A 27,656-nucleotide genomic window follows, 5' to 3' on the forward strand; every position below is an offset into this window, starting at 1 on the left:
CGGCGCAGAGCCTTACCACTTTGCGGTCTCTTATAGGAGAGGCTGTATGGTAACGCTCTTAGTACGAGTCCGTGGGCCATTAATGCATGTTTCCGATATCACTGATATCTTGGTCATTATATGCTACCGATGGTGGCATTCTCTGGGCTCGCCTGTTACGGCGCTAAGAGGAAGTGTACGACCCAAGAAAACGAAGAAATATAAAAGAAGCGTGGGATTTCGGGATAATATTGCATGACAGAACCAGAAAGAAAGGTTAGGGATCATTTGCATGTTATGTATATGAGAGAGAGAGAGAGGCAGTACTACATCGAGTGTGTAAGTGGTTGCAGGGTGGTACAGGTCGTACGTTGTGGCTTCAGCAGCTTATTTGATGAAAAGCGAAACACACAATAACATAACTCGCCACACTATCTTCGTTCGTTGTGTAGATGTCTGTGTAGAGGAGAAGAGCTTATTTGGTAATAGGCGCAATAAAAAATAACTAATATGCGTTTTCTATGAACCGTTGCTCGTGTAGATAGCATAATAACTGTGACAGAAAACATTGAAAATTTAAAAGAAACAAAGGTCGTGAACGGCAGGATTCGAACCTGCGCGGGCAAAGCCCACATGATTTCTAGTCATGCCCGATAACCACTCCGGCACGTCCACTTCACTTTAATCACTTTGTTCTTCGTAATTATAGAAAATATCTCATCCTACTAATAGCATGTGAAAATATAAGAAAAATGAATGGACATTCAAAGGAATAAGAAAATTGAATGGATATCTGATATTAACATTCAAAGGAATGATCAATCCTTCGCGTAAGAGGCATCATGAGGACAAACAGATTTGGAAGAATGTATAGCACACAAAGGTTGAGATGGCTAAGTTCGAACTATGACTCGACGTTGGCAACCATACTTGATGATGCTCAAGACAAGCGAGACGTTTGGTAAAAAATGAGAATTGCAAAGTTGAATGAGTTGTTCAGCGATCAAAAGAGTTGTGCAAAGTTCATAAAGTTAAAGAGAATTGCTAACTCATGTCGGGCATACGACTGAGAGACTAATTATGATTTATAATCACAATTTAGACTAATTATGATTTATAATCATACTTAAAATTACTCAAACAAATTATTAGAAAAAAGATTAGAACAACTAAAGCTAAGGAAGAAGAAATATCATTGGCTATAATTCTACTAACAAATTAGTTTGATTCATAGGTTACATCGACTTTTGTAATCAACGTATCATGATTTGTCTATTTGTGCAGTTAATCGTGCATTTGCATGCTTATCTTTCCTAGTATCATCTTAATTTTTATAGGACTTTTGCATTCATCAAAAATCCGTTTTTTTAGACTTCCTAATGATCTTCGAGGGAGGGAAGTAAGCATGAATTCTTTATGCTTAGAGCTTTTGAAATATGGAACAATAGGTCTTCTTTCCCAAGAGTGTCAATCCCAATTATGATGGCATGGTTAGGATAGGATGTAAAAGGATTATACTGACTACCTACCTGTAAATTCTAACATGCAAATAAACTATAAATTCTGTAGCATTCGAGATAAAAAAACTAACTATAAGCATGGCATCAAAAGGCATCCATTGGGTAGAAGCATAAATGTGTCGTAACAATATTAACTGATCTTGTTTACTCGATATTATGACACCATAGTCATATGGTCTTTTCTTTCTATATTAATGTGCTAATGATAAAGCACAGATGACATGCTAACATGTATCTAATGCATCAAATCGATTCAGGTAACTTTTATTTGGTTATTATTGATTGATATATAAGTTATTATTAATACATTTCACTTGTATTAGTTTTAATACAAGTGATTAAGTGAGATACTGTGATAAGATATTCTATACGTAAAAGAAAGAAATTATTTCATAAATTGTCAGATTCTAATCTGGTTTGGCCCATAAATTGTTGGTCGGAGATCGATCAACAGCCAGACTAGAATCTGACTGTTTATGAAAAATTCTTTCCTTTTTACATATAGAATTTCTCGTCACAGTATCACTTAATCACATGATCTAATTGCATCATGTCACTGTTATAAATTATTCAAATTAAAAAGAAAAAAAAATTTCTTTTCAAAAGATTTATTTGAAAAAGGTGTTTTCTTTTATTTTTTGATAGTTATTTTTCAAAGGTCTTGTCTTTTGAGAAAATAGTTATAATTTTCAAAGATGATGTCTTTTGAGAAAATAATTAATTTTCAAAGATTGTGTTTTTGAGAAAATATCTATAAATAGCTATTTGGGGGTAAATTACAAAACAACTCTTTCATGCTCTTCTTCTTTACTCTTCAAGTGATTGAGTTAGATATTCTCTAATTCCTCTCTGAAGATTCTTTATTGTTTGCTCAATACAGAACTTCTAAAGGCTTGTCATATCCACTAAAACTATTTGCATCAAACCCAGAGCAATCTTATTGAGAAGATGGTGCAAATATCGTTTTTAGGAAAGTGTTTATACACGTTTCAAGTCTAAATATCTTTCCTAAAGTATTCTTGATTTTGTGTTTGTTATTTGTTTCCATAGTGTTTTATATCCTCTTCTTTGTCGTATCTTTTTCCAACAATCTAAAAACGATATCTTGTGAGTTTATACAAATTCACTATGGAGGCTACAAATACCATCAAATTATTGAATCAAGATTTTGTTCGTTTTGATCGTTTTGATGGAACGAATTTTACCCGTTGGCAAGACAAGATGAAGTTCATGTTGACTGCTTTGAAGATCTTCTATGTGCTTAATCCAAATCTTCAACCAATTCCTGATCCAACCGACGATGACACCGATGAAATCAAGGCTGAACAAAAGAAAAGAAATGAAGATGAAGTCATGTGTAGAGGACACATTCTCAATGCTCTTTCGGACCGGCTTTATGATCTTTATACGATGGAACCATCTACAAAAGCAATTTGGAATGCTTTGGAATTCAAATATCATGCTGAGGAAGAAGGTACAAAGAAATTTTTAATTTCTAAATATTTTGATTACAAGTTTGTGGATGACAAGCACACAAGTACATGAGTTGCAGGTCATTGTTAATCAATTGAAGGCTGAAAAAATTGAACTTCCTGAACCTTTTCAAGTAGGGGTTGTAATAGCCAAGTTGCCTTCATCTTGGAAAGGGTATAGGAAGAAGATTTTGCATGACTCCAAGGATATCACTTTGTAGCAAATTCAAAAACATCTTCGAATCGAGGAGGAATCGAGGATGAGAGATAAGAGTGAGAACTCTTTTTGCAATATAAAAGCAAATGTTGTGAATCAGCCTAAGAATTCCAACAAAAGCAAACAAAACAAGAAGAATCATTTTGGCCCTAAAAGGGATCAAAGAAAATTTAAGAAGCCACAAAGTGGAGGTTGTTTTGTTTGTGGAAAACCTGGTCATTTTGCTAGGGATTGCAGATTTAAAAAAGGTCAGAAACCAAAAGTCAACTCCGTTGAGGGAGATGATAATATAATCGCTACGGTGAGCGAAATGAATGCCATATTTGGTAAGGTTTCTGGTTGATGGTACGATACTTGTGCTACCGTCCATGTTTGCTATGATAAGAGACTCTTCAAGACTTATAAAGAAGTCACAGAAGGGCAAGAGATTCAAATGGGAAATGAAGTTCGTTCTAAGGTGATTGGTAAAGGAAATGTGGAACTCACTTTCACTTCAGGTAAGAAAGTCACTCTTACTAATGTTCTTCATGTACCGGATATGAGTAGAAATTTAGTGAGTGGGAATCTCCTTAGCAAACCTGAAATTAAATCTGTTTTTGAATTCGGGAAGTTAATTCTATCCCGTAATGGAACTTTTGTTGGAAAAGGCTATTCCACTGAGGGAATGGTCAAATTATCTACTATTGATAATGATTCTAAAGTTAATAAAGATGTTGCTTCTATTTATATTGTTGATTCTTATTCATTATGGCATGATAGATTAGCACATATTGGAATTAGCATGATTAGAAGAATGGTTAAGTGTGGCTTAATAAATTGTCATTTTGATGATCTTAATAAATGTGAAATTTGTGTTAAATAAAAAATGATTAAGAAACCCTTCAAATGGGTTAAAAGATATACTAATTTGTTAGATTTAATACATTATGATATATGTGAATTAAATAGCATATTAACGAGAGGAGGTAATAGATATTTTATTACTTTTATAGATGATATGTCTAGATTCACATATGTGTACTTATTGAAACATAAAAATGATGCTTTTAATGCTTTTAAGGCATATAAAGCAGAAGTTGAAAATCAATTCGGGAAGAAAATTAAAGCTTTAAGAAGTGATAGAGGAGGAGAATACTTTCCTAATGAATTTAACTTGTTTTGTGATCAACATGGCATAATTCATGAATGTTCAGCACCTAGAACACCTGAGCAAAATGGATTAGCAGAAAGAAAAAATAGAACTTATCTAGAGATGATTAATGCTATGTTGTTGCATGCTAAACTATCTTATAATTTGTGGGGAGAAGCTTTATTGGCTGCATGTCATATCTTAAATAGAATTCCCTCTAAAAAGAATAAGATCTCTCCATATGAGTTATGAAAAGGAAGACGACCTAACATTGGTTATTTTAAAGTATGGGGGTGTCTTGCATATTGTAAAAATAATGATCCTCAAAGGACAAAATTGGGACCTAGAGGAATCAAATGTGCATTTATAGGCTATGCTTCAAATAGCAAAGCATATAGACTTCTCAATTTGGAGTCTAATATCATAATAGAATCTCGAGATGTGGAGTTTTTTGAACATTTATTGACTTCTAGTAATAATGTTCATCCTCCAACTAGTGAAGAGTCACTAGTGAAGAAATCTCAAAAGGTTGGTGAGCAACCTAAAATTCCTTTGATTGGACATCAATCAAGTTCACAAGAGGTTGGAGAGCAATCTTATGAATTAAGGAGAAGCACTCGTGTACGAAAAGCAAAAACATTAAGATCGGATGAGATTGATTCTCAAAGTATTTCTTTTTACCTTGTAGAAGGAACTAATGAGAGAGTATTAAAAACAATTTCTCTTGTTTTACAAGTAGAAGATGATCCTAAAATATTTAAAGAAGCTATGGCTTCTCGTGATGCTGCTTTTTGGAAAGATGCTATTAATGATGAGATGAATTCTATTATGTCAAACCATACTTGGGAACTTGTCGATTTACCTTTTGCCTCAAAATCTATTAGTTGTAGATGGATATTTTGTAGGAAGTATCATACAAATGGTACTCTCCAAACGTTCAAAGCAAGGTTAGTTGCTAAAGGATTTCGACAAAAGGAAGGAATAGATTATTTTGACACATATGCTCCTGTGGCTAGGATCACATCTATTAGAATTATTTTTGCTTTAGCATCAATTTTTGATCTTTATGTTCATCAAATGGATGTCAAAACAGTATTTCTAAATAGAGACCTCGATGAGGAGGTATATATGGAACAACCCGAAGGTTTTGTTCTACTGGGAAATGAACATAAAGTGTATAAACTTATTAAGTCATTGTATGATTTAAAGCAGGCTCCAAAACAATGGCATGAGAAATTTGATGCAATAATTCTTTCTAATGGATTTGTTCATAATATTGCAGATAAATGTGTTTATCTCAAAACTTATGATGACTATATGGTGATAGTTTGCCTTTATGTTGATGATATGCTAATAGTGAGCAACAACATAAAAGGTATTGTAGAAACAAAGAGGTTTCTATCTTCAACATTTAAGATGAAAGATCTTGGGCAAGTTGATACTATACTAGGTATCAAGGTAAAAAGAAATAGTGGGGGATATGTTTTGAGTCAAACTCATTACATAGAGAAAGTATTGGAGAAATTCAGTCACTTAAAAATCAAAGAAGCAAATACCCCATTTGACCCAAGTATCAAATTAGTCAAGAATGTTGGAAGAACAGTGGCTCAATTAGAATATTCAAGTGCTATAGGAAGTCTTATGTATGCAACGCAGTGCACAAGACCTGATATAGCATTTGTAGTTAGTAAATTGAGTAGATTTACTAGCAATCCAAATATAGAGCATTGGAAGGCTATTGAAAGAGTTCTTAGGTACCTTAAACGAACCAAAGATTATAGCCTACAATACTCAAAATTTCCTGCTATTTTAGAAGGATATACTGACGCAAGTTGGATATCGAGTTTTGGAGATAACAAATCCACTACTGGTTGGGTGTTCATCTTGGGAGGTGGCGCTGTTTCTTGGAAGAGCAAGTAACAAACGTGTATAACTCACTCAACTATGGAATCAAAATTTGTTGCTCTAGCAGATGCAGGAAAGGAGGCTGAATGGTTGAGGGACTTTCTATTAGAAATTCCATTGACTTCTAAGAGTGTGAATTCAATTTCTATACTTTGTGATAGTGAAGCCACTTTAGCTCGTGCATATAGTGAAATATATAATGGAAAGTCAAGACATATAAGTCTTAGACATGATTATGTGAGGAAATTAATCAAGAGTGGGATTATTTCACTCACATTTGTGAAAACAAGTGAGAATTTGACTGATCCATTCACCAAACCTCTTACAAGAGAAGTTGTAAGATCAACATCAAAATGGATAGGGCTAAAACTCATTGAATAAAAGATCCACCAATGATAGCAACCCTACTCAACATTATGAAATGAGTAATGAAGAGTTCAAAGGGTAAGAACAAGTCATTGATATGTGGAGTGGTTCAGCACTTTGAAATATTTTATGAGTCTCATCTAAAGATGTTAAAGTGCTGGTTGTCACCGAATGAGGGTTGAGTTAATTATACTCTTAATGAAGTTCAGTCAAGTTAGGACAAGTATCTCAAAGAGTGACAAAGATACTATAAGAACTTCACCTATATGAACTTAGAAGTGGTGCCGCTTCGATTGAGAGTTGGAGTTTCTCTCATAAAAGTTTATGAACTTGGATGAGCCCAAGGCCATATTAGGGCTAAGCGAGATTTTATGAGGAATACAAGAATGTTGTATTTATGTGTGTGGTATCACTGGTGTTGTCACGAGGAATAACAAATTCAAAGCTTTTATGCTATTTGGGATTTCGACTTCACTTTGTGATGCTTACACTAAGGTAATATTCAAATCGAAAGATATATTACTTTATTCATAAATACTATTTAATCATTTGGAGAAAATTTTAAATTTGAACAAGTGGGGGATTGTTATAAATTGTTCAAATTAAAAAGAAAAAAGAATTTCTTTTCAAAAGATTTATTTGAAAAGGTGTTTTCTTTTATTTTTTAGTAGTTATTTTTCAAAGATCATGTCTTTTGAGAAAATAGTTATAATTTTCAAAGGTTGTGTCTTTTGAGAAAATAGTTAATTTTCAAAGATTATATCTTTTGAGAAAATATCTATAAATAACTATTTGAGGGTAAATTACAAAGACAACTCTTTCATGCTCTTCTTCTTTACTCTCCAAGTGATTGAGTTAGACATTCTCTAATTCTTCTCTGAAGATGAAGATTCTTTATTGTTTGCTCAATACAGATCTTCTAAAGGTTTGTCATATCCACTAAAACTATTTGCATCAAACCCAAAGCAATCTTATTGAGAAGAAGGTGCAAATATCGTTTTTAGGAAAGTGTTTATACATGTTTCAAGTCTAAATATCTTTCCTAAAGTATTCTTGATCTTGTGTTTATTATTTGTTTCCATAGTGTTTTCTATCCTCTTCTTTGTTGTATCTTTTTCCATCAGTCACATGAGATAAGATCGTTTCTTTCACAAATGATGTGCTTGCTCAAGAAAAAAAATATCCAGACCACTTGACACGACCAAAGCTTCCTCTTTCCTTTATGATATATATGTCGAAAATGCAAAACCATCTAAAGCACAAATACAATCAAAGCATCATTTTTCTGTGCACGATGCATCAACTAAGAATAAAAAGTAAATATGATATGCCTAATGTAATAATGAGATGTGTCCATTAAGATGCATTCACTTAGATTATCCTCTTCTTTAGATGTGATGTGATGTGTCCATCCAAAGCAAAAAAAATTTGCAAGTGTTCGATGTGATCAAATCGTGTTGCATCCATCCCGAAAAAATATCTAAAGCATATAATATAATTAATATATCTTATCGACGAATGATGTATCCATTGAGGATAAAAAAACTTAAAATGTCTACCATAACTAAGGTACTCTATTTATAAAAAAAAATAAATATATATATATATATATATAAATTATCCGATACGATAAGATCCTCTTCTTTACATGTGATACATTCATTCGGAATAAAAAAAAAATATATATATATTCATAGTGTTCAATGCAACTAATATATTAAGACATATTATCTTAATTAATTATTTTTTTTATAAAAAATAAATAATTTTAAAAGTAGGAAAAAATATTTAAAAATAGATTTTTTTCCCAACGATTCGTACATAAATAATATTATCATATTTGTAATTTATATATTTTTCTAAAAATCATCAAGGAAAAGAATAAATATAAGGGCATTTACGTCATTAAAAAAGAGGATATTCGCCGGCCATTATATTCCCCCATCGAATCCAACCTTAGCGTCTCCTCTCTCTCTCGCGCACGCCAAAGGACTGATCTTTGTCCCGCAAAAGGTCTACAAACCATACAAATCGTAGCTTCTCGCCGGAATGATCCCTAAACAGACCACGCCGGAGTCAGACAGCCAGGCCCCTCCGCCACTGGCCCGTGTGGCGGCGGCCGCGGCCGCGCAGGATGGGATCCAGCCGTCCTCCCCGAACTTCTTCTTTTCCTCCGCTGCCGCCGCGAACCCCTCCTTCGGTTCCCACCGCCGGATCGCCATCGCTGTCGACCTCAGCGACGAGAGCGCCTACGCCGTGAAGTGGGCCGTCCAGAACTACCTCCGTCCCGGGGACGCCGTCATACTCCTCCACGTTCGCCCCACATCCGTCCTCTACGGCGCTGACTGGGGTTCCGTCGACCTCTCCGTCTCCGAAGAGGCTGCGGAGGAGGGCGCCGGCTCGGACGAGTCGCAGCAGAAGCTGGAGGAGGATTTCGACGCCTTCACTGCCACCAAGGCGCAGGACCTTGCGCGGCCGCTTGTGGAGGCTCAGATCCCTTTCAAGATCCACATCGTCAAGGACCACGACATGAAGGAGCGGCTCTGCCTCGAGGTGGAGCGGCTCAGTCTCAGCGCCGTGATCATGGGCAGCAGGGGCTTCGGAGCCTCGAGGAGGACTGGCAAAGGGAGGCTCGGCAGCGTCAGCGACTACTGCGTCCACCACTGCGTGTGCCCCGTGGTGGTCGTCCGCGATGAGGGGGCCGCAGCTGCAGCTGATGCTGGTGTTGTTGCAAAGGGCGCTTGTCCGTCGATGGCAAAGGGGTCGGCAGAGGGCGGAGAGCTTCACCCTGTCCCTGAAGAAGATGAGTACCATGATGCCTACATGGAGCATAAAGGTCAACTCTTACTCCGTAGAACTATTACCCTTTTCCCATATGAATGTGATCGATATTGTGCATGTTAGAAGAGTAGATAAAGGATTAAAAATGATGAATTGATATCTGTTTTATGAACTTGAACTTTGACCTGCATCTCTGAAGGCTAGAAATAGAAAATCATATGACATGATATTTACTATATGAATGTGATGCTTTCCAGAAGATCAGATGTTGGAAATTGGGACATGATATTTGCTCCATGAGAGCATGGTGTTTGATGTGCATGCCCGGAGTCTAGATACAAGTCTGTTCATTGTGGTATCTTGATCGGTTTCGGGAGTCCTTTAGGGCCAAAAAATACTAGTTAGCCCAGAAACAAATAGTTCAAGACTGCATAATCTGACTTTGTATGCGAATTTTTCTGGAAATAATTGTTTTATTAAATCAGATACCTCTTTCCAGGTTAACTTCGGTTTTCATTTACTGCTCTCTTTCACTTCTGATCTTTATTATTGAACAGCATCTACTTTTAGTAACTTGTTCCAAGGTCCTGTTTGATGCCATTTGGCGATGCAATAGTTTGAACTTTGAAAAGTGCCCTAACGTAGCAGTGCTGCCTTAGGACTAAAAGAGTGCACTAAAAAACTTCTGAAATAACTTGTCACTGATGGATTCTAGCTACACCGTCAAATTGAGACATTGAAATCCATTGAACATTTGAACCCACTTTATTCGAAGGGCTTCACATTTATAGTTGTGGCTTTTATTGCTTGGAAGTTCTTGAGCTCTGAAAGATCATTTAAGACATATTTTAACAGAGTAAACATGTTATGTTTGCTTCTTCTTAGTTACATCTCTTAAAGTTATAATAAATAGTTGGCAATAGGTCTAAACTTGTACAGGTTTCCATGTAAATTAATATTGAAGCTTAGTGATCTGTTGCCACATTATACCCGTTATATGGTGCACTTTTAGGGGATGGGTTGTGCTTTGCTGTGACTCTGATTCTTACGATGAATAATTGTATAGTTGGGAGACAGAATTGGTGATACCGTGATAAGTGACATATTTGATCTTGTGCAGATAACTGTAGGTCAGCCATGATTTATGAGCAATTGTTGCATGGTGACCATGATCTGCACTATTGTCTTTAATTTAAGCAGTTTATCATGGTATTTTCCAATCTTGGTGGCCTTTCAACATTATTTCCACTCACTGACATATTGCAGTGTAGATTGTTTGTTGTTATGGCGTTTTAGCATTTAAAATCTACATATTTTTGATATTATATTTGTTGTATATCCTATTGTCCTTTTATTTTAGTTGATTTTAGAGTGTCTACCTTTAATTGGATAAGTTGCAACATATTAGGTCAGAACTTATTCTTTTCGTTGCACAATTGGTCATTCTCGAACATAATTTTCTTACCGAGTTAGTGCAGTTACTATGAATCGACATTCTTTCCTTTTGAATAATGAAACCTGAAAGGCCTGTCAATATTTCATCTCTCTTTCACGTTAATCGGCATTATTAACGTTGTCCAACCATTATAACCAGAATATTTAATAGTTGAAATATTTGTTTTACTTGCAGACACTTGACAAGTATTTGCTCTCGGGTCATCTTGAATCCAGGTTTGGGATTATTTCCTTGTATTTAATAAGTTTGTGCACTTTCACTTTTAGCATGTATTATCTAGTTTTTTGAGCTCATCTTTCTAATTTTGAAGAAACAATCACTATTTTGGTTCTGTCACACAGGCCATATGTTATTTCTTTGGGTGCACTGGTCTCACTGCGATGATACATAGCCTTTTATGTGCTTGCTACATTTAACTACACTCAATCTGCTTTTTGTCCGTCTCATGTGCTATCACTATGCCATTTGTTAGGCCGTGTCGGACGGAGGCATGAAACTGAGATGGAGGGTGACTCCAGCACTTGAACCAAATGCTGTTCTTTATCGCACTTGTCAACTGCCTTGTAAGCTGGTAGATTCTGAGCATCCTTGAGTTCCTTGGTCAAAGTAGATGTTCATTTGACTTATCTGTAAAAAGTAAAAAAAAGTTGATGTTGTTGGGATATTGTCCTCCTTTTGGGGATGCCTGTATGATCTGCATGTTGTTATGGTGTTTTCAGAAAATAAATGGTAGTTAGATCATGACTTTGTTTTGTGGCTACAATTGTCAAACTGTGGACTGATAAGATGAATAGCACAAAGTTAAGTAGTATGTTCCAATGTAGTAGGTTTTTTCCTTTATGATGTTGTAGGATGACTTCTTGGGATCTATTTCATCATTAAGAACTATTAGGCAGATTACAAAATTGGGTGGATCAGTCCCACCAGTCCAGTAGGAATGCTTGATAAAACTGACCTGTTAAGCATATGATGAGATCTTCAAGACTTTGGTCTCCACCCCTAATGCAAAGACATCACTGTACAGATTCCACAGTTGCAATAGAATATGGGGGGAAGAAGTGCATGATCTCATTTCTATTTTTGTGGAGGAATTATAGATCTATATCAGCCATGACCCATTACCCCAATCCTCAAAAAATTGATAGTACACATTGAGGTTATCTTTGATTATAGAACAAAGTTCCAAGGCAAACTCACATTCCCAAAAAATAAGAGAGAGAGAGAGAGAGAGAGAGAGAGAGAGAGAGAGAGAGAGCTTAAAGGAGACATTTCCTAATTTGCAAACAAGACTAGGATTGAGATAAGAAGAGTACATAACTTTAGGTGACCACTTGATTTTAGGTGAGGAATTGGTAGAATCTTTAGGAAGAAGCATTGCACACTTGGGATGGATAGTCCAAATCCACTTTTGGGAGAACCCTTTTTTTGGAAGAAGCCTCACCCACTTGGATTACTTGCATGACACTAGAATAAATGACAACATTTCCAATACTGTGGAATCTGCAACAGCTCAAAGGAACCACAACACAGTTTCATCAGATCTCCAACTCCAATTCATGTATGCTTTGTGTAATAAAGAGATACATGTGCCATATTTTTCTTACAATACCTGAGTTAAAGACTCTTCACATCAAGGATGCTCCCTTCTATCATTTTCTGATTACAATATGATATGCTTCAACAAGCAAAATCAACCATCAATCCACATTAGTCCCAATGTCCCACAACCATCGACTTGTTTGCTTGAAAATTTTGCAAGTTTTTTACAATCAAGCTTACAGCTAAAACATAGCATCTGCACAGGATTATTAAGGCTCAAGGAGTTATAGATTTAGTGCAATATGAGTTTCACATAGCAGACTTCCAAATTTACAATGCTGCAGCAGTATCAGCTCGGCCGCAAACCCATAGGCGCATTGAGGAATCGGTGCACCATGTATCACGCATCCAGCAGCAGGATCCTCCACTCCAACCCAACATTCCATGCTTTACTAAGTGACGAAAACGCAGGAGACTTAAAAGCTGAATGAAAAAGGAAAAACAAAGTCATTTAATACATTACATAACAGCTATGTCATGCACATCAGTCAACAACCAGCATAGCTGTGGTGTTCTGACCTTTTATTTATGGTAGAGTTCATGCTCATTTATTTTGGCACCAGTCTGTAATTCAGCACCAAGTCTTCTGGCTTCTTCCAGATGTATGTTCGAACCGTGGCCAAACTCATTTCAGGTGATAGGACCTGCACTCATGTCCATATACAATTGCTATATTAGTTGTTTAGGTTCCAGAAGAGACCATAGGTATCATGAAATCAAACAATCTAAGTACATTAGAGGTTCTTCACTGGTCAAAAACAAAGAATACTCGTGATATTCCAGATACTGATTTCCTTATTATTTCACTCTCTTTTATTCAACTAAGAAAAGTCCCATAGTAGTGACACCAATATATGACAAGAACATAACCATGATACGTGATACAATCACATCTAAACAACTAGACAGCAGTTGAAAGTATTCAAAGATAAGACCAAACAGTGAACTAAATGTAAACATAAGAAGTGAAGGTGTGTAATGCTTGTTCCCAGCGACCTCATTAAATTCTGATGAAGGAAGCCAACATGCACAATGTTTAGATATGATGAAGATATATAACTACAGAATGAAAACAAAAGCCTGAAAATCCAATGTAGATTTCCTTGGAACTTGCCTGATTATTACACAAAATTTCTATTGATGGCTTCATCTTTTGCCATGGCTTCATCCCTGGCCGTAGAGAAACGTCTCCAAGGGTTGAAAGCTGGGATGGTCCTGTACTTAATCCCAAACCAGATGCTCCATCAGAGCTTCCACCATCCAATGGTTTGTCAAGAACCATCTTTTCAATGACATAATTAATCACCTGAAAAGGTAAGATAATAGAAAAAACCTATCAATGATGAATTAAAGAATATCATGGGTGTTCATATAATACACTTCCCTTACAAAGTTAATTCAGAAGAAAAGCAAATGAAAAGGTCATTGTATATAAGAAAGAAAACTAAACGATACGACAAGACTTAGTCCAAGTTGCACTTCGCATCCAACAATAGAGAATGAAGTCATAATCATCAAACTGAACAGGCAAAGAGTTTTCAAGGCCCAATACAGATCATTAAGCAATAGACTATCACTCGAATTAAGAAAATTCATCATCCAAAATTTTCCAAGAAATTTGAAAGTCATGACCCAATATATATGTAGTGTATTACATTCTAGTTTTATTGATAATGATAGAACGTCAGTGGGCCATGAAGCCATCATAAGTATATAATTTCTATTGACTACCTCACATCCAATTGCAAATTAAATGAGTGAAAATATGACTTCCTCATTTGTCATATGTACACTGATTCACTGAACATATGTAATTGTTATAAAGCTGCTTCACACCACAAAACATGAACAGAAAATTTATTATCAACAAGTTGAAGATATTGAAATGCATTCCTTGTATATCACCATTCTCTTATAAATAGAATATGCCACTCAAGTTTTGTTTCAATAGCCTCATTAGGACACTTCAGAGGCCATAACAACTAGAGTATGTTACGATATTTTGGCAAACAAAAAGCAACAAAACACTGCACATCTTAAGTCATATTACAGAAACCTAACTTAGTGCCAAATACTTAGTGCTTGGTGTCAAATGCTCAGTGCTTAAAACAGATACTTACTTTGTTAATCCTCAATATCCGTGGAGCACTCAATTTACCTTGTGTTAGTATTTGGACACTTGAACCTTCACAAGCTTGCAAATGAAAGCTACATCTACACAGAATAAAGCAACTGAAAGGTGACAAGATTTCCAAGATAAACAACACAAAAATTAAATATTGTCCCATAACAAATAAATACGGTGACAAAATTTCCAAGATAAACAACACAAAAATTAAGCATTGTCCCATAACAAATAAATGTAACCTGAATTCTCATTCTTGAGCACATAATACTTCTAATATAGTAGCATCTCAATCAAATATAGGACAACAATTAAATTCAACAAGAAAATGGAAACCAAATATAGCTGCATTAAGAAACAAATCTGGAGGCTAAAACAATACAAACCTATTCCACCACTAATACCAATCTAAGAGTGTGGAGTATTTCAGCTAAATGTGGGGAATATATTAATCTTGATTCACTACTAAACACAGGTCAACAGGTTCTTAAAAAAAGAAAATTTCTTTTTTTATAACTGTGTTAGCCACTTTGAATTTTATAACTGTGTTATGTTCTTCTACCACGAGAAATGCATCTAAATTTGCAGGAAAATTGGTGGGAGATTTGGAAACTTAAGAAAAAGTGAAGTAGATAGACATACTAACGAATTCACATAAGACACCAAAACAACCAGAAGCAAGAACTATATGACAAAAACACATGATAGATAGTCGCTGTTCAGCTTCTATATCCAACATATTTATTAAGTTTTCCAATATTTGGAGTATTTAGACATCACATGTTCTTTTGCTACAAATCCATGATGTCCTTGTTAGGATACCATATACCTCAGGTACTCCTCCAGGCCTCGTGTGCAACTAAACTGAAATCACCTCCCACTAATTTATCACAACATCCTCACCACTGACTTAAAAGTCAAATCACATTTTGGTTGTCAACTGAATCTACAGTGCTCCTTAATCCATATGGAGTGGCCCAATGAATTGAATTGGTGCTAAATGGACAGTAAGCATATAAAGGTTTCCTGTAAAAATTTATAATTGGTGATATATTTTATTAAATGACAGTTGGTTATATGGTTATCTACATCTTGATTTTTTTTTTCAATTTTCTTCTCAAAAGGAGAGAAGAAGAAGATGGTGCACAGAGAGGCTGTTTGAACAGTGGAGTTAATCAAGATTTTCATCGGTATGAAATGGATATTTCAATGGAAAATTATATACTTAACAAGCCACAATGCCCCACCTACATCAAGGTATACACTTACGTAGTTTGGTGGGTATACCACATTCACTTTACATTAATGATTTCACATTTTAACATACTAAGGAAACAAAGGCTCAATCCACGGACAAAATCAGGGTATCCATCTCACCTTATTAAATTCTATCAGTTAATAAACTGGATTATGGACTGACTACTTGCACTAACTCCGATGCATTGAACATGAAAGGAGCTGATCAATTTTCCTGCAGTTCCAATTTCCAACATAACTTATCATGACCGCTCTTGTGGCTCTTGAGAGAGCCAACAGTCACCCATCAGTAGTCGACAGCAGAAAAATAGAAAGATTGAAGCAAACCACAAAACTAGAAGGGAGTAAATCCTGATTACGATGTTACAACCATTTTCCTCTTTTTTCCTCCAAGTTACTTGACCTTGATAACAAAGGTAACAGGCAACCAGGAGCACCTTGTTAAAAGACCACTGTTTCTAGTATATTGCTGTTAAAAGAAACAATACAAAATCAAATAAATAAAAAAATGTCTTTGAAGTTAACCCAAACTATTCCTGTCGTTTTATTTGATCCCCCACTATAGTATACACATCATAAAATTATGCCTCCCAATTTCGCAAACTTGTTCAATTCAGACTACAATGGTCGAAAGGATGCTTTATCTTATGCTTATAGCAAATTTTGTTAATTATATAGGTATACAGAATAACACATGTTATATGCTAACCCAAAAAATGAAAATTATAGGAAACAACAGAATCATGAAATACCAAACTTGACAAGTAAGTTTCAATCATGCTTGACAAACACAACCCTATAAGCATCCAACTCTCATATTATTAACTCATCTAACATGCTAGAAAAACATTAAAAAAATAGTATAAAAATAATTTGAAACACCATTAGGAATTCCTTGTGTTTTCTCTCGTGATTAATTTTCTTAAAGTTACCACAATTTATCCAACAAGTTCAGGACATAAAGTTGTACTTTGGCTCTTGAAATACAGAAACAGAACAAGAAATAGTATACTTAATTTAAAAGATCATAATGCACAAACACACATTTAAGTATTAAGGTACATGCAAATAAAAATGAAATCAAAATAGGAATTTTTTTTTACAGCAGAATGAAAGAAAATATATCTTACTTTGTATTTTCCCTTGGAGGTAATCGTCCATTTAAAACACAATCCATACACCACCATGGAAGATCCTTCTCATCTTCTGTGCCATCTAAATCTGTTATCTTCTTTCTCCAAGGACCTCCATGCGAACCCTCCGTAACTATGGATGGAGGTGAATCGGTAGCAAATTCAAAAGAAGGAAGCACAATGAATGTGTTGTTTTCTGCCCCATCATCCACCTCAATTTTTGAATGTGGAAGATTTCTAGTGACATCATTTGAAGATGCGACATTTCCATTTGACGAAGCTTGTGATCCAGATCTCTGCCTTCTTTTAGCTGCCCAATGGACCAACAAACCACGAAGTGTCTCCTGAGCTAAGTTAATCTGCAGGATTCACAGATCTTACATTGTTAAACTTATTAGTTATTACTACTGAAGATCAATTTTCTTTCCCAACATGTTTAACATTCCACAAAATAGCTAAAAATATTTAATTATCGCAAACTTATATCTCTGTCCATCCATAGACCACATATATTTGAGGTTAATATGTGTTATCAAGTCACCTTATATTTTTGGAATATTAACCAAAGGTTATTATAAACTGTTTGCTTCTAAGAAGCCAAGTCAGAATTTTTAGAAAGGTCAACAAAACACTGGATGAATGATTTACCTTCAGATCTTCTGGTGCTCCTGATATATTCAAGTCAACAGCATACATCTCAGCAGAAAAGCATTGAGGGGTATCCAAATGAATAGACAAGCTTCCAAGTCGAGTGTCCATTGCAAACCATGCAGGAATGCTCACCTTGAAAAACAAATAGCAAAATAATTTTTGAAGGATATAGCAGAAAGATACCACTAGAATATGTAATGTAACATCAGGCATTATCATTTCATGATAAAGTACCATTTCAAATAACTCCTCCTTTTTTTCATCAAATGAAACCTGCAGAGTGAAAAAAATTGACGCATAAATACTTATTGAAAGAACAATGCCTCTAGATTAAGATGGTCCCACTGTCAATGTATTATAGGCCACAAGATACACTAAAAGTCATAAAATCAAAATGGACAAATTAAAAAAGTCTACACATCCACTCCTTTTTCCTCTTAAAATTGTAAGAATAAATTCAAGTTATTATTTAACAACAACGCATTTCCAAGAGGTATAGAAGAGAACCTTCCCATAATCTTCAATCACAATGCCCCTGGTAATCTCCCACAGCTTGACTGAACCTGATGTATCCTGTAAAGAACATGTCGAAATCATCACCTTTGAGCTATTAAAGCTAACTTCACTGTCAGGACTGAGAGCAGTATCTAAAGGATACAAGGTACCTTTGTCAAAACATGTCTCCTGTTATTCAAGATTTCATACTGTACAATTCCTGGGATTCCAGGAATAGTGAAAGATGGTTCTTTGTACACAGGAACCTGTAAAAAGAAGTATTTACTTAAATAATTGATGAAGATAATTATGATATATTAAGGTCATATTTACTCTCCAACAGAGATAGGAAATTGAAAACAACTATTAATAATTCCTAGAGAACTCGCAATTTGCAAAGTTTCCTTATAATTTGTCCTGTTATTTGTACTGGAACATATTGGACAGGTGCGTACAGAGATAACTATTGTGCTGATGAAAATTGCATTCAGGTTCCTCAAATAATATTACAAGTACCATATTAAAAAATTACTCAAAGGGCAACAACTAATCAAGATTCAATTTATAGCAGAAGCAAAAATTAGAAAAGCACAAACACCATATTCATAAGTTATCCTAAGAATAACAATTTTAATCAAGATTCAATTAATTTGTAGCAAAAGGGAAAACTCTTGATTAGCAATGAAGCCTCGCCGAACAAGCTTACTATAGAATGAATCAAATACTTCATTCAAGAGTTTGAAGCAGTGATTTAAAAAGCGTTAGGCGTCAAGATCCCAAAACGCCCGAGGCGCTAAGCGCTCGCCCGAGTGAAGCGATGTGCTCTGAAATATTAAAATATAAAAAATAATAAATTGATAAATAGAGATTAATAATATTAAAATCTAAATATGGATAATTATATGATAAGAGTAGTTAACAATATTTAATCTATTGTTAGCAGTAGTTAGAGGGGAGAAAAAAGTCATCGACGGTGGAACGTGGGGAAGAAGAGGATAGCGGTGACGCAGAAACTTTCGAAAGTTCCAAAAGGCGGCAATGACAGGAAGTTGCGGACGACAACAACAACGACAAAGGAAGCTTCGGATGATAGCAGTGAGGAAGCTTAGGATGATAATAGCGGCAGTGGAGGAAACTGCAGACGGTAGTAGTAGCAATGAAGAAAGCTTCGGACAACAATAGTGGCGATGTCCGAAGCTATGGACGACGACGTCATGGGCAAAGTAAGTTTCATATGTGTCCATTGATGGCGGAGGAAGCTACGATCCTCTCCCTCAACAATGGAAGGAGTTGCACAAGAAAGCAACAATGGTGGAGGGAACTACGCATGAAAGCTACACCTTCGGACTCGTCCATCGGCGACAGAGGAAGCACAGTGCTATGCGTTGACGGCGAAGGCGGCAAAGGTAGCGACAGAGGAAGCGTCAATGGCGGAGGCAGTGACTACGCTAGGGTTGCTCGTGGTTACGCGGGGGGGGGGGGGCGGCGGGCAAGGGGTGGGTTTTGCTAATAAAGTAACTTTATGTAATTTAGTTGGTTCAATCAAACCAACTAGCTACTGTTCACCCGAACCGGATTTAATAGTCTGGTTCGGTTGCATGGTTTCTATCGAGTGCTTGCCCGAAGCGCTCGATGCTTGGGTTCAGGGGAGCGCCCAAGCGGTGCTTCATTGAAGTGCATCGCCTAGTGAATCTATGAGGTACTCAGGTGAGGCGAGGCCCCCTCACTTGAGCGCCTAGGCAAGCGCCCGGGAACCTATTTAGACCCATAGTATGAAGAACTTCAAGCCACAAGTGCTGAGGCCAAAACTTTACATTATAGTTCTTCCATTCAGTTAGTTTGACCATCTCTAGTAAAACACATGACAGATTTATCAGTTTAAACAATCCTAGACAACTGATATTATCTTCAAAAGGAATCAAGACCTGGGACTTCATCAAAAGTTTCATTGCACACAAACCACTAATTATTTTCACCCTTGAACATTTCTGTTAAAGATGTCAACCAAATTTGGCTCAATTATCTCTAATGAATTTGGCCTGGTGTGCAATGAGAATTGTCAGATTTTACATGTTACAAAGCCAGAACGAAGATAAAAAATCAGGATCAATGTTCATAGAGAATAATAAAAAAAGTTCGACTAAATTCCAGGAAAGTGCAACAACTACTGAGCAGCAAATACATGGATGTGCAGTTATAAAAAATCTGTATAGTCCAATTCACATTTCATCAAATTGTAGACTTGAAAGGAAAAAAGATTTGCCCAATCAAAAAGTAGGTGAATGGCTAGATCAGATCCTAGATACAGCATTGAACATTAATGATGCCTAATTAAAGAAAAATAATCAAGATAACCAGATGTAACAAAAAACAAACTAGTCAGGAAAAATTGATTTGCCCAATCAAAAAGTAGGTGAATGGCTAGATCAGATCCTAGATACAGCATTGAACATTAATAATGCCTAATTAAAGAAAAATAATCAAGATAACCAAATATAACAAAAAACAAACTAGTCAGGGAAAAATGATTTGCTCAATCAAAAAGTAGGTGAATGGTTAGATCAGATCCTAGATACAGCATTGAACATTAATAATGCCTAATCAAAGAAAAATAATCAAGATAACCAAATATAACAAAAAACAAACTAGTCAGGGGAGACTATCTTGAAATAATATCCTATCACAATATATCATGCATTGCAATGTGTGGCTTACAGGAGCAGATCCTTCTAAAGAAGCTCTTGCCCTTGTAAATGACAAATTTCCAGCTAAAAATGAACCACCTCTTTGAAAAACCTTCTGAGGGTTACATCCTTCTGCTGGCAACCTATGTACAGAAGAATCTGTCGTTGCAACCCATATACTATCATCCTGCAAGGCCATTTGTAGAATTGGGTGTTCTTTTGTGTAAAGCAAAAGGCTTTCCCTCGTTGACAAGTCTGTCAGGTACAACTAACATATACAGAATCATATGGAAAAGAACAGATTAGAGAATGCAGAACAGTTGATCTTTATAAAAGAAAGGTATGGGGAATTCCTATACTTACAGATAGGTCCCTCCCACCACTATAAACATGTGTGAATGTTGAATTGCTGGCAAGTGCCCAGACTGAGTCTGTATGGACAGCATAAGAATGGACACATCGTTGTTGACCAAGATCCCACAGACTACAAAAAAATAACATGTGATAGACTAAACAACTACCCAACCACAAAAAGGAAAGGACTTGCAGGATTGCTATTAGTTAAACAACATTAACTAATTCCATGTGGAGAACTGGCATAGGGATAGAAATCAACGTCGAAAGAAACCAAACACAAAATCAACATTAAAAATTATACATAAAGAGAAAAGTTATCTCCAAATCACATGTTGCCTAAGCTATTAAAACCAAACATAAAATCAATATTAAAAGATAGATTGTGCATAAATCAATAAGAAATGAGAGAGAGAATGTGAGGGGCAGAGAGAGAGAGAGAGAGAGAGAGAGAGGGGCATTGGTTACCGGATCATTGAATCGGACGACCCTGATAAGCAAAACCTGCAAAACAGATTAACAAACCAAGTCTTTACAAGCACCAAGCACACTATAAATTATGACAATGACACACAACAAAAATATTCATTATAGACAAGTCCTGATAAATACAAGTGTGGTATTAACTATTAAGTATATCGAAGTCAAAGCACATAGTATGCAAGTAATTGGAAAATTATACTAATGTTTAATAAATTAAAATATGACTATGATGCAGTCTAGAAGTCGCCAAAATTGAAAACGTATGGAAAGGTAAACAGGGGGCATGACAAAGACCCAGACTGTAGTGGCATTTGTAATGCTACCTAAAGCTAAACATTATTTATCTAGGATCCAAATGTCGATCAACATGAAATAGATTCCACAGCTGGTTTACTGTGATTTACTTTTCCAATTTATATTACCAGGAAAAACTGAGATGTATATAAACTTCAGATAAGAGTTTCCTCATCTCGTCATAGCCCTGTGCTGGTTCTAGACCGGCCAAGCACATGCCTCTCTCACTGAAACATGCCAGCCACATGCCTATTCATGTGCTGAAAATCATATGACAGTCGCATACCTACTACAATGATGAAGTATTGATAAACCAAAATGAAAATGAACAGAAAGGTAAACAAGTGACATGACCAACACCCATACTGAACGTCATTCAAATACGTTCCAAGTGTCAAACAACATGGACCAAATTTCGCAGCTGGTTTACTGTGATTTCTTTTTCAATTTATATTTCCAAGAAACCATGAGATGCATATAAACTTCTGAGAAGGGTTTCCTCGCCTCAGCATAGCACTGTGCAGGTACTAGACCAGCCAGGCACATGCCTATCTCACTGAAACATGCCAATGCATGTGCAAAAAATCATATATGAGTAAAAACACAATAGAGTAGATAAGAAATTTTACATTATACTGAATTCAAAACATGAAACCTACACACCTGCCCGTGGAGTCAAGAAGCAAGGCCCTAATATTGTCAGTATGCCCTCTAAGCTTCAGATTTTTTGAACCAGTTCTTGGATCCCAAACCCGTATAACCTACAGAAAGCCAGTATGTACATTAAATATTTCATATACAAACATCAAATGTAAAATCAAACATCATACATGATATCTAGCAGTATAGCCATAAAAAATCCTCATAAGAAACATCTGCACATTATTGGCAATCTGAATGTCATGGAAACCAGTATATTCAGTACAAAGAATCTATCAGTACCTTTTCAGTTCCACCTGAAACTAGTAAGGTCCCACTATCGTTCATTGCCAATGCATAAACTGACTCCTTGTGGCCTTTGGCAACAATAGGACTATATCCACGGGATTGGTTGTTATGAAAAGACATGTTGTTGCCAGTATTCATACCACGTAAACTTGACAAAGGAAGTCCCAAATTTCCATTGGGAAGTTCTTCTTCTTTTGGATCAACAGTCTTAGCAAGTGGTAGAAGTGCTGCATCAATGTCCCATATGAAAACCTCCGCACCAAGCCCCCCAGAGGCAACTATATTGCTCTAACACGAGCGATGTTAGAAAAACAATCAGAAACTTTGACATATAAAGTGTCTCTCAACATGAAAAATAAAAAAACTAAAAGAAATACCAGCATATTGTTCAAACAGAAAACAAAAAGTAATCTATTTGTTACATGAACTCGAGAACATAAATAATTACATTTTTCTCAGCAGCAGCCAGACAAGTAACATAGTCAGAATGCTGTCGAAGAGTTCTACTGCAAACACCATCAGACAAGGGATTCCATATCTGATAAAAAAAGATGGAGTTAACAAAAAGTCATTTCTTCAAAGATTAAAACAATCTTTTTGAAGTGTAGAACCTTCAGAGTGGTGTCAGAGGAACAGGAAACAAGATTATTTCCAGCCAGAACTGCATCATTGACCTGCATAACAAGTGCATTAACTAAGATAACCAAAGTTGCCCGAAAATAACTTCCAGCATGAAGCTGCCATGTATTATTTAGCAAATTACTAAGTTTTAGTGAAAAAAAAGGCATGATTAAGCCGACAATCACTCGTTATAATAAAGGCAGCAATTGACTGCCATGTCTATATGGGCAGTGATAATGGATCTATTGGCATGGATCGTGATATTAGGTCCTTGGTTTGTGTCACCACCATAGTTACTGATTGTGCATGAAATAGTTTCTGTTACTTGGCCAATATAGACTTCAACTTCATCTAGGTGATAGAAAAACAAAAGAAATCATGCATGCTCATCCATGATATAGGAAAATAAATTGAAAGAGGACTCTCAAGGCAGCAACTATTGGAGACTCTCTTCAAATCAAATGCTCTTATAGTTCTACTACCTTTTGTAGATCTGTAGCATTCTCTTCAAATTCTGATGTTGTAGAGCATGACATATCTTACATATCTCCAATTTATATTTTTTATTCTGACAATTTATTTAGATTATGTTTGTATTGTATAATTGCTTATGTAGTTTCTATAATCAAACACTACTAAGGTGTAAATCTCTACATAACTAAAATTACTTTTTTTCAGCTTATTGTGGTCAGGTTTTTAACATCTGTTGCACATTTCACTTGCTTGTGCAAATTTTTAATGCTACACAATTGTTCTATTTAGAACCAGAATAAGCAGCAGAACTTTATGAGGGTAAGATTGGCTAATCAATTGAAAACAGATAATATGCCCTCTCGAATCCTAGGCTTCCACTAAAAGTCTCCTGTTACCTGAACACTCTTCAGCATGTTAGAGATTCCAGGGGGTTACAGGGAAAACAAGAGAAGAAAAGAAAGATCCAATTGAACTATAAAATAGAAATAAATTCTGGCATTGAAAAATACCCAATCGACATGTGATTCAAATGTTGCCGAACAGGTAGCATCATTATCACTCAGAGCCCATCTTTTCAGTGTCCCATCTCTGCTCCCAGTAAAGAGATGATCACAACCATTGGGAGTTGCAGAGTTTAGAATGGCCAAACAGTTAATGCCTGCACAATGCTGCATCCAAGGACAAAAATTGAAATAAAATGTAATATGTCTGGTGACAAACTTACAAAAATAATCTTGGAACACAAAGGCACCATCATCATATACAAAGGCACTGGTCAGAAATATATCAAGAATCAGAAATGTAATTACCTTTGTGTCATCTGCATCATTCAGAACATATGTTAGGCGCTTCTCCTTTCTAGGACGTGTTGAATTGGAAGTGTTACCAGCACTGGCCACACGGTGCATTGCAGCTTGAAGCTTTCCTGTAACATGCACAACTTTTAAGTTAGATCAAATAGATAGTATGATAATTTAAGACTAAACAGCAACTGACTTATTAAAGATGTAAGAAACAAACAATCAATTAAACACATCACATGAAATAAAACCACAAACAAGAAATTGCATGCACTTAAATCCAGTAAATTGTGTTCAATAAATCATGATATCACATAAGACATGAAGGCACAGGATGTCATCCCTGATCTACACAAGCATGCAGTTAAATCAAGTGACCACATCACATGCAATATAACCATAAACAAGAAATTAGATGCACTTGCACCAACTACATTGTGTTCAAGAAGACATAATATTATGCAAGACACGAAGGCTTACGCCATCTTTGGATTAGCACACCATCATCCCTGATATACACAAGCATGCAGTTAAAATAGGATGTGTCCCAAAAATAATGCTCCCCACTGGTGCAGGGGTTTAGTTTAGCGTTTTAATTTGGAAAAAAAAGCCATAATTTCAATATTCTATAGATTATAGCACTAAGATTTAGTTCATTACCGGTGATGCACTCAACAAAGGATGATAGCACACAAGGCATTTAATTTAAATAATGGATAAGTAATTCGGATGCTTCATAGGAAAATTCCATGCTGATGGAGGCATAACCTCTAAAGAACAAACTATTATAATCGCTACAAAAGTTGGACCCTTATCCATGATTTTGTAAACTTGATATATTATATAATAGGGTTTTCTTGCTAATGTGCTCAAACTCCCTAATATTCTGTGGTTTTCTAAAGAGTCAATCACAAACATGCACCCAACTGACCAACCACCTGGAAGGTAAACAATGGTTGAATATGCCCTACATGTACATTAACTTTTCTGAATATACTAACCCATCCTTCTTGACAATGTGCAATTCAATTCTCTTAGTGTTATCGCTTCACATGTAAATTATGAAGTTTCCAAAGTTGTATTATGTTCGACCACAAGTTAACACAAACATCAAAAGAAACACAATGCCACTTCAGAGTTTCACTACATTGTAGCTCAAAAATAGTGCAAATAACAAAAGAAACAAAGTACCGCTTGAAAGTCGCATTACATTGTACCACAAAAATAGAGCAAACAAAAAAAGTAATAAAAAGTTGCATAATAAATAAGTGAAGAATAGCTCTAGGTTCCACCATATACATATATCATCAATCAATACCAGAACTAGGTATGTAGATTGCATAAAACTTCATATTGTTTTTAGTCCTCTAAAGATTTAAAAAATAAAAACATAAAAAATGTGACACAAACGATGTCCTCAAACAAGTTGAAGCACATAATTTAGGGATTTTGACACTAATGAAACCAAGGAAAAGAACAACACTGAAACCAATTAAGATAACAGGTCTTACTTTCTGAAATCTGTCTAAACTAGGCATCAAAACTACAACATATGGCCATTCGTTATTTTGATTCAGCAAGCTGAATTTCAGCTTTCAGTTTCAGGAAATGGAAGTTCATTAATCAGCTGATCAGCATTCATTTCAAAGACGAATTTCCTATTTTAAATCCAATTAACTTGCTAGATAAGATTATCAGTAATCCTTCAAGGAGTGAAAATGAAAAGGATGTGATCAAGTTTTTATTTAATGCTACAATTTGAATATTGTGTCCTTAAAAAGTTTTTGAAAAAGAAGAAACTGCTTTTCATGCAGGATAGCATTCATTTTGCTATGTGGTATATCCTTGAATAAACACTAAAAAGGAACACGATTGACTCAACCAGCAAACCTCATTTAATGGTCTGATGTTCCTCACTATGCCTACACATGGTTAGGAGCCAGATCAGATTGGGTCAACCCAGACCCAATCCAATGCTACGGAAATCCAACCTAAAGTACCTTTTACATCCGATTATTTCCACAGCTCGTTTTGGAAAAAAAGAAAAACAATTCCATCCTGCAATTGGTAGGGCCTGTTTCTGAATGTAATCCACAATAGACTCTAATTTTAAACTTAACGGAGTAGCAATATAAGTCTTAGCATAATTCTTAGGGCAACTTTGACAAGGCAAACACAGGGAATCATCCATAATCCAATCCAGCAGGAAAATGAAAATCTTTCTATTGATACGGTAATTCATGTTGCACATGATATATACATTAGCTCTCATTCCTTCATCTTACACATTCATAAATCCATATTCTTTAAGATGAGGAGAATAACAACACATTCAAGATAATTAAAGAAAAATGGTATTTTTCGGTAAATAATATGTGGAAAGAAAAGCAAGCAAAAAATTCAGGGAAAGAAAGGGAGCAAACCTTGACGATGATAAGATTGAAAGAGAAAACCCCTCTACCAAAAGCAAATCCGGAGAACGTCGCCGACCGCCAGCGGAATATATCCTTGGTCACGCGCCCGTTACCTGCTATTTGGAGGGATGTGGCGCCACGACGGCCGAGGGTGACGGGTGGACTTGCTGCAATCAATTCCCAAGGGAGATGTAAAGGGCAGCGAAACCCGCCGATCGAGTGAAAAGAGGGTTCTTCTCCGGCCGCAGGTTAGGGATGACGAAAGAGCGATGTGTGAGTGAATTCGACGTGCAACGGTGGGGGAAAAGAGGAGAGCGCTCCGGCGATGGGTCTCCGAAAAGTGCCGATTCTACAAACCTTGATCTGAGATTTAGGGCTTTCGTGTGGCACCGTTGAAACGAGATCTTAGTAGGAAGCTCGATTGGTTTCGGCCCATAAAAGTTCACGCTTGTAGCTCTCTCTAAGTGGGCTGGTCATCGGACAAGGATCAGCCCATTTC

The 27,656-nt window shown here is 36.0% G+C and overlaps 2 protein-coding genes and 1 non-coding gene across 4 annotated transcripts; 1 reads left to right on the top strand and 2 right to left on the bottom strand.

The window, feature by feature from the left end:
* Positions 1-572: 572 nt before the first annotated feature.
* On the bottom strand, positions 573-654 carry TRNAS-AGA (transfer RNA serine (anticodon AGA)). The gene has a single exon. It is a non-coding gene; the product is annotated as a tRNA-Ser (tRNA).
* Positions 655-8,539: 7,885 nt separating this feature from the next.
* On the top strand, positions 8,540-11,566 carry LOC135648330 (universal stress protein PHOS32-like). Its single transcript, XM_065165918.1, has 3 exons — positions 8,540-9,424; positions 11,000-11,040; positions 11,298-11,566. The coding sequence occupies exons 1-2, from the start codon at positions 8,638-8,640 to the stop codon at positions 11,005-11,007; spliced, it is 795 nt and encodes a 264-aa protein (XP_065021990.1). The 5' UTR covers positions 8,540-8,637; the 3' UTR covers positions 11,008-11,040; positions 11,298-11,566.
* Positions 11,567-12,363: 797 nt separating this feature from the next.
* LOC135649714 (uncharacterized) lies at positions 12,364-27,534 on the bottom strand. Of its 2 annotated transcripts, XM_065168395.1 has the most exons (19): positions 27,167-27,534; positions 24,753-24,868; positions 24,453-24,611; positions 23,460-23,522; positions 23,297-23,386; positions 22,843-23,136; positions 22,564-22,661; positions 21,592-21,627; positions 21,133-21,253; positions 20,801-21,037; positions 18,256-18,351; positions 18,098-18,163; positions 17,825-17,863; positions 17,588-17,722; positions 16,937-17,298; positions 14,545-14,638; positions 13,539-13,730; positions 12,944-13,068; positions 12,364-12,847 (listed from the first exon to the last, which is right to left on the bottom strand). In XM_065168395.1, the coding sequence occupies exons 2-18, from the start codon at positions 24,849-24,851 to the stop codon at positions 12,973-12,975; spliced, it is 2,277 nt and encodes a 758-aa protein (XP_065024467.1). In that variant the 5' UTR covers positions 24,852-24,868; positions 27,167-27,534; the 3' UTR covers positions 12,364-12,847; positions 12,944-12,972. The 2 variants fall into 2 exon arrangements, with proteins under 2 accessions (XP_065024467.1, XP_065024468.1); XM_065168396.1 differs by lacking the exons at positions 12,364-12,847; positions 12,944-13,068; positions 14,545-14,638 and having other exon boundaries at positions 13,593-13,730; positions 27,167-27,307.
* Positions 27,535-27,656: the final 122 nt, after the last annotated feature.

The sequence above is a fragment of the Musa acuminata genome, chromosome BXJ3-9, assembly GCF_036884655.1.
Source record: "Musa acuminata AAA Group cultivar baxijiao chromosome BXJ3-9, Cavendish_Baxijiao_AAA, whole genome shotgun sequence".
Classification (NCBI taxonomy): domain Eukaryota; kingdom Viridiplantae; phylum Streptophyta; class Magnoliopsida; order Zingiberales; family Musaceae; genus Musa; species Musa acuminata.